At 52.7% G+C, this 7,500-nt stretch overlaps 1 protein-coding gene across 3 annotated transcripts in view; it reads left to right on the top strand.

The window, feature by feature from the left end:
• Positions 1 to 7,500, top strand: part of tecpr2 (tectonin beta-propeller repeat containing 2) — a 31,310-nt gene that overhangs the window by 14,751 nt on the left and 9,059 nt on the right. For all 3 annotated transcript variants that reach the window (XM_083923620.1, XM_083923619.1, XM_083923618.1), the window contains 9 exons: positions 1 to 3; positions 573 to 640; positions 1,980 to 2,095; positions 2,191 to 2,364; positions 2,776 to 2,956; positions 4,500 to 4,641; positions 4,721 to 4,946; positions 5,018 to 5,107; positions 5,532 to 5,629. The exon at positions 1 to 3 is cut by the window's left edge and continues 237 nt beyond it. In XM_083923620.1, the coding sequence (XP_083779746.1) occupies positions 1 to 3; positions 573 to 640; positions 1,980 to 2,095; positions 2,191 to 2,364; positions 2,776 to 2,956; positions 4,500 to 4,641; positions 4,721 to 4,946; positions 5,018 to 5,107; positions 5,532 to 5,629 (1,098 nt within the window). The remainder of the gene's footprint in view (positions 4 to 572; positions 641 to 1,979; positions 2,096 to 2,190; positions 2,365 to 2,775; positions 2,957 to 4,499; positions 4,642 to 4,720; positions 4,947 to 5,017; positions 5,108 to 5,531; positions 5,630 to 7,500) is intronic.

The raw sequence follows: 7,500 nt of genomic DNA, 5'->3' as shown, positions 1-7,500 counted from the left end.
CAGGTGAGTCCCTCAGCAGGTGTTAGAGACTCAGACCAGACCAGGTGAGTCCCTCAGCAGGTGTTAGAGACACAAACCAGACCAGGTGAGTCCCTCAGCAGGTGTTAGAGACACAAACCAGACCAGGTGAGTCCCTCAGCAGGTGTTAGACACAGACCAGACCAGGTGAGTCCCTCAGCAGGTGTTAGACTCAGACCAGACCAGGTGAGTCCCTCAGCAGGTGTTAGAGACTCAGACCAGACCAGGTGAGTCCCTCAGCAGGTGTTAGACACAGACCAGACCAGGTGAGTCCCTCAGCAGGTGTTAGAGACACAGACCAGACCAGGTGAGTCCCTCAGCAGGTGTTAGACTCAGACCAGACCAGGTGAGTCCCTCAGCAGGTGTTAGAGACTCAGACCAGACCAGGTGAGTCCCTCAGCAGGTGTTAGACACAGACCAGACCAGGTGAGTCCCTCAGCAGGTGTTAGACACGGACCAGACCAGGTGAGTCCCTCAGCAGGTGTTAGAGACACAGACGGGACCAGGTGAGTCTGGACCTTCACACGTTAATGTTGTTTTCTTTTCTTTTGTAGTTGGCAGAAAGCTGGATGGGCTACTCAGGACCAGGATGTGGAATTCTGAGCCTGCAGGTGACGGACAGGTGGGTTTCAGGTGTTTACAGGTGACTGACAGGTGTTTACAGGTCTTTCAGGTGTTTCAGGTGACTGACAGGTGTTTTCAGGTGTTTACAGGTGACTGACAGGTGTTTCAGGTGACTGACAGGTGTTAACAAGTGTTTCAGGTGACTGACAGGTGTTTACAGGTGACTGACAGGTGTTTCAGGTGTTGACAGGTGTTTACAGGTGACTGACAGGTGTTTACAGGTGTTGACAGGTGTTTACAGGTGTTTACAGGTGACTGACAGGTGACTGACAGGTGTGTTTACAGGTGACTGACAGGTGAGTTTCAGGTGACTGACAGGTGAGCCATGTGTTTACAGGTGTTGACAGGTGTGTTTACAGGTGTTTACAGGTAACTGACAGGTGTTAACAGGTGTGTGCAGGTGACTGACAGGTGAGCCGTGTGTTTACAGGGTCTGACAGGTGTGTTTACAGGTGTCTGACAGGTGTGTTTACAGGTGTGTACAGGTGTTTACAGGTGTGTTCAGGTGTCTGACAGGTGTGTTTACAGGTGTTGACAGGTGATTACAGGTGTTTACAGGTGTCTGACAGGTGTGTTTACAGGTGTTGACAGGTGATTACAGGTGTCTGACAGGTGTGTTGACAGGTGAGTCGTGTGTTTACAGGGTCTGACAGGTATGTTTACAGGTGTTGACAGGTGTGTTTACAGGTGTTTACAGGTGTGTACAGGTGACTGACAGGTGAGCCGTGTGTTTACAGGTGTTGACAGGTGTTTACAGGTGTGTACAGGTGACTGACAGGTGAGCAGTGTGTTAACAGGTGTCGACAGGTGTTGACAGGTGTTTACAGGTGACTGACAGGTGAGCCGTGTGTGTACAGGTGTGTACAGGTGACTGACAGGTGAGCCGGGTGGTTACAGGTGACTGACAGATGTGTACAGATGTTTCAGGTGTGTACAGGTGTGTACAGGTGTGTACAGATGTTTCAGGTGTGTACAGGTGACTGACAGGTGAGCCGTGTGTGTACAGGTGTGTACAGGTGACTGACAGGTGAGCCGTGTGGTTACAGGGGACTGACAGGTGTGTACAGGTGTGTACAGGTGTTTCAGGTGTGTACAGGTGACTGACAGGTAAGCCGTGTGGTTACAGGTGACTGACAGGTGTGTACAGGTGTGTACAGGTGTGTACAGGTGACTGACAGGTGAGCCGTGTGGTTACAGGGGACTGACAGGTGTGTACAGGTGTTTCAGGTGTGTACAGGTGACTGACAGGTAAGCCGTGTGGTTACAGGGGACTGACAGGTGTGTACAGGTGTGTACAGGTGTGTACAGGTGACTGACAGGTGAGCCGTGTCTTTCAGGCATGTTTGGTGTCTGGACTTTAAAGGAGGACTGTTCTGCAGCACTCTCCCTGAATCTGGGCTCAACTGGCAGCGCTTTGAAGACAGCGTCCACCAGATGGCGTTGTCCCCCTCAGGTGAGTCACCTGTGCCGCCTGCTGTACGAAGAGTGTCCTTTAAACCCTGTTCCTGTGACTGACACCGTGGTTTCCTGTCTCTCTCTGTGCTTCAGGGAACCTGCTGTGGAAGGTGGAGCAGAGGAGCATGACGGCCTTCGCTTGTGCCAAAGTCTCCGTTAAAGGGAAACGTCACTGGTACAAAGCTGTGGAGCAGACGGCCTTCGTGGCTCTGAGCGACGACTCCGCCTGGATCATCAGGACCAACGGAGACCTCTACCTGCAGACAGGTAACTCACCTGCAGACAGGTAACCCTCTACCTGCAGACAGGTAACCCTCTACCTGCAGACAGGTAACCCTCTACCTGCAGACAGGTAACCCAAAGACAGGTAACCCTCTACCTGCAGACAGGTAACCCTCTACCCTCAGACAGGTAACTCACCTGCAGACAGGTAACCCTCTACCTGCAGACAGGTAACTCACCTGCAGACAGGTAACCCTCTATCTGCAGACAGGTAACCCTCTACCCTCAGACAGGTAACTCACCTGCAGACAGGTAACCCTCTACCTGCAGACAGGTAACTCACCTGCAAACAGGTAACCCTCTACCTGCAAACAGGTAACCCTACCTGCAGACAGGTAACTCACCCACAGACAGGTAGCCCTCTACCCACAGACAGGTGACCCTCTGTGTCCCCAGGTCTCAGCGTGGACCGCCCGTGTGCCCGCTCTGTGAAGGTGGACTCCCCGTGCGTGTTCAGCCAGGTGTGCGTGGGCGGGGGCGTGGTCTGGGCTCTGAGCGAACACAAGGCTCTGTTCTACAGAGAGGGGCTGAGCAGCTACTGCAGCGAGGGCGAGGGCTGGAAGGACGACGCCGTCAGGTAACACCGCCACTGACTGTGACTCCGTTCTGACTGTGACTCTGACTGTGACTCTGTTCTGACTGTGACGCTGTTCTGACTGTGACTCTGACTCTGACTCTGACTCTGACTCTGACTGTGACTGTGACTCTGACTGTGACTGTGACTCTGACTGTGACTCTGACTGTGACTCCGTTCTGACTGTGACTCTGACTGTGACTCTGACTGTGACTCTGTTCTGACTGTGACGCTGTTCTGACTGTGACTCTGACTCTGACTCTGACTGTGACTCTGACTGTGACTGTGACTCTGACTGTGACTCTGACTGTGACTCTGTTCTGACTGTGACTGTGACTCTGTTCTGACTGTGACTCTGTTCTGACTGTGACTCTGACTGTGACTGTGACTCTGACTGTGACTCTGACTGTGACTCTGACTGTGACTGTGACTCTGACTGTGACTCTGACTCTGACTGTGACTCTGACTGTGACTCTGTTCTGACTCTGACTGTGACTCTGACTGTGACTCTGACTGTGACGCTGTTCTGACTGTGACGCTGTTCTGACTGTGACTCTGACTGTGACTCTGTTCTGACTGTGACTGTGACTGTGACTCTGTTCTGACTGTGACTCTGTTCTGACTGTGAGTGTGACTCTGTTCTGACTGTGACTCTGACTGTGACTCTGACTGTGACTCTGACTGTGACTCTGTTCTGACTCTGACTGTGACTCTGTTCTGACTGTGACTCTGACTGTGACTCTGACTGTGACTCTGTTCTGACTCTGACTGTGACTCTGTTCTGACTGTGACTCTGACTGTGACTCTGACTGTGACTCTGTTCTGACTCTGACTGTGACTCTGTTCTGACTGTGACTCTGACTGTGACTCTGACTGTGACTCTGTTCTGACTCTGACTGTGACTCTGTTCTGACTGTGACTCTGACTGTGACTCTGACTGTGACTCTGTTCTGACTGTGACTGTGACCCTGTTCTGACTGTGACTCTGACTGTGACTCTGACTGTGACTGTGACTCTGACTGTGACTCTGTTCTGACTGTGACTCTGACTGTGACTGTGACTCTGTTCTGACTGTGACTCTGTTCTGACTCTGACTGTGACTCTGACTGTGACTCTGTTCTGACTGTGACTCTGACTCTGACTGTGACTCTGTTCTGACTGTGACTCTGACTGTGACTCTGTTCTGACTGTGACTCTGTTCTGACTCTGACTGTGACTCTGACTGTGACTCTGTTCTGACTGTGACTCTGTTCTGACTCTGACTGTGACTCTGACTGTGACTCTGTTCTGACTGTGACTCTGACTCTGACTGTGACTCTGTTCTGACTGTGACTCTGACTGTGACTCTGACTGTGACTCTGTTCTGACTGTGACTCTGTTCTGACTGTGACTCTGACTGTGACTCTGACTGTGACTCTGACTGTGACTCTGTTCTGACTGTGACTCTGACTGTGACTCTGACTGTGACTCTGACTGTGACTCTGTTCTGACTCTGACTGTGACTCTGTTCTGACTGTGACTCTGACTGTGACTCTTCTTCTGTCAGTGAGGCTCAGGGTCTGGAGCTGGTGTGTGTGGCCCTGGGACCAGGGGGGACGGCCTGGGCCCTGGACGCCAGCGGCAGCCTCTGGTTTCGAACCGGCGTCTGTGCGTCCAGACCGCAGGGCGACGACGACCACTGGTGGCAGGTACAGAGACGGCCGTTGGTCCGGTGTGACGCGCTTCACAGGTGCGGCTTCACAGCGTTTCTGTCCGTGTCGTCATCAGATCAGTATCTCGGACTACGTGGTCTTCGACCAGGGCAGTCTGTTCCAGACCCTGCTGCACGCCACCCAGAGTGTCGCCACGGTAACCAGGGCGCCCGTGGAGCGGGTGGTGGCCTTCCTGTCGCAGTACTCCCAGTGCCAGCCCAGCCTGGTCAGCGCCAGCAGCAGCGGAGTCTGGGTCGCCTCGGGACGGAACCAGCTGCACCTGGCCCGCGGCGGTCTCGTGGGTCAGTAGAGGGACGGCAGGGCGGGTCCTGGGTGCAGGTCTTTAGTCTTCAGCTCCTCTGCTCTCTTTCAGGAACCTTCTGGCAGAACGTTGTTCCAAGAGGAACCGTCTCAGCGACCCGGTGGACCTTCATCACGTCCTCAGCTGTGCCTCACAGAGAAGGTACACACCTGGACCCAGACCCCTGGAACGAGTCCCAGACCTCTGTAACTAGTCCCAGACCTCTGTAACTAGTCCCAGACCTCTGTAACTAGTCCCAGACCTCTGTAACTAGTCCCAGACCTCTGTAACTAGTCCCAGACCTCAGTAACTAGTCCCAGACCTCTGTAACTAGTCCCAGACCTCTGTAACTGGTCCCAGACCACTGTAACTAGTCCCAGACCTCTGTAACTAGTCCCCAGACCTCTGTAACTAGTCCCCAGACCTCTGTAACTAGACCCAGACCTCTGTAACTAGTCCTCAGACCTCTGCAACTAGTCCCAGACCTCTGCAACTAGTCCCAGACCTCTGCAACTAGTCCCAGACCTCTGTAACTAGTCCCAGACCTCTGTAACTAGTGGACCTGCGTGTGTCACCTGTGTCTCAGGTACGTTCCTGTGGTTGGCGCAGAGCAGGAAGGATCTGTTCTGTGTTTGGGACCAGGATGGAGAACTCCGCCCCTCGTCTGTCCCTCTACCACCTGAGGTACAAGCACCTGAGTTCTCCTGAGTGTTCTCCTGAGTGTTCTCCTGAGTTCTCCTGAGTGTTCTCCTGAGTGTTCTCCTGAGTTCTCATGAGTGTTCTCCTGAGTGTTCTCCTGAGTTCTCCTGACTGTTCTCCTGTGTTCTCCTGAGTTCTCCTGAGTGTTCTCCTGTGTTCTCCTGAGTTCTCCTGAGTGTTCTCCTGAGTTCTCCTGAGTTCTCCTGTGTGTTCTCCTGAGTTCCCCCGAGTGTTCTCCTGAGTTCTCCTGTGTGTTCTCCTGAGTTCTCCTGAGTGTTCTCCTGAGTTCTCCTGAGTTCTCCTTTGTGTTCTCCTGTGTTCTCCTGAGTGTTCTCCTGAGTTCTCCAGAGTTCTCCTGAGTGTTCTCCTGTGTTCTCCTGAGTTCCCCTGAGTGTTCTCCTGTGTTCTCCTGTGTTCTCCTGAGTGTTCTCCTGGGTGTTCTCCTGAGTGTTCTCCTGGGTGTTCTCCTGAGTGTTCTCCTGAGTGTTCTCCTGTGTTCTCCTGTGTGTTTCCTGTGTGTTTCCTGTGTGTTCTCCTGAGTGTTCTCCTGAGTGTTCTCCTGAGTGTTCTCCTGAGTTCTCCTGAGTGTTCTCCTGAGTGTTCTCCTGAGTTCTCCTGACTGTTCTCCTGTGTTCTCCTGAGTTCTCCTGAGTGTTCTCCTGAGTGTTCTCCTGTGTTCTCCTGAGTGTTCTCCTGTGTTCTCCTGAGTTCTCCTGAGTGTTCTCCTGAGTTCTCCTGAGTTCTCCTGTGTGTTCTCCTGAGTTCCCCCGAGTGTTCTCCTGTATTCTCCTGAGTGTTCTCCTGAGTTCTCCTGTGTTCTCCTGTGTGTTCTCCTGAGTTCTCCTGAGTTCTCCTGTGTGTTCTCCCGAGTGTTCTCCTGAGTGTTCTCCTGAGTGTTCTCCTGAGTTCTCCTGAGTGTTCTCCTGAGTTCTCCTGAGTGTTCTCCTGTGTTCTCCTGAGTTCTCCTGAGTGTTCTCCTGAGTGTTCTCCTGTGTTCTCCTGAGTGTTCTCCTGTGTTCTCCTGAGTGTTCTCCTGAGTTCTCCTGAGTTCTCCTGTGTGTTCTCCTGAGTTCCCCCGAGTGTTCTCCTGAGTTCTCCTGAGTTCTCCTGAGTGTTCTCCTGAGTTCTCCAGAGTTCTCCTGAGTGTTCTCCTGTGTTCTCCTGAGTTCCCCTGAGTGTTCTCCTGTGTTCTCCTGTGTTCTCCTGAGTGTTCTCCTGGGTGTTCTCCTGAGTGTTCTCCTGAGTGTTCTCCTGAGTGTTCTCCTGTGTTCTCCTGAGTGTTCTCCTGAGTGTTCTCCTGAGTTCTCCTGTGTGTTTCCTGAGTGTTCTCCTGAGTGTTCTCCTGAGTTCTCCTGAGTGTTCTCCTGTGTTCTCCTGAGTTCTCCTGAGTGTTCTCCTGAGTTCTCCTGAGTTCTGCTGTGTGTTCTCCTGAGTTCCCCTGAGTGTTCTCCTGTGTTCTCCTGAGTGTTCTCCTGAGTTCTCCTGTGTTCTCCTGTGTGTTCTCCTGAGTTCTCCAGAGTTCTCCTGAGTGTTCTCCTGTGTTCTCCTGAGTTCTTCAGAGTTCTCCTGAGTGTTCTCCTGTGTTCTCCTGAGTTCCCCTGAGTGTTCTCCTGTGTTCTCCTGAGTGTTCTCCTGAGTTCTCCTGAGTTCTCCTGAGTGTTCTCCTGGGTGTTCTCCTGAGTGTTCTCCTGAGTGTTCTCCTGGGTGTTCTCCTGAGTGTTCTCCTGAGTGTTCTCCTGAGTGTTCTCCTGTGTTCTCCTGAGTTCTCCTGAGTGTTCTCCTGTGTTCTCCTGAGTGTTCTCCTGAGTTCTCCTGAGTGTTCTCCTGAGTGTTCTCCTGTGTTCTCCTGAGTGTTC

This window comes from Echiichthys vipera (genome assembly GCF_963691815.1).
Source record: "Echiichthys vipera genome assembly, chromosome: 12".
Taxonomy (NCBI): domain Eukaryota; kingdom Metazoa; phylum Chordata; class Actinopteri; order Perciformes; family Trachinidae; genus Echiichthys; species Echiichthys vipera.
The sequence above is the reverse complement of the archived record's forward strand: the minus strand, read 5'-3'. Positions and strand labels throughout refer to the sequence as shown.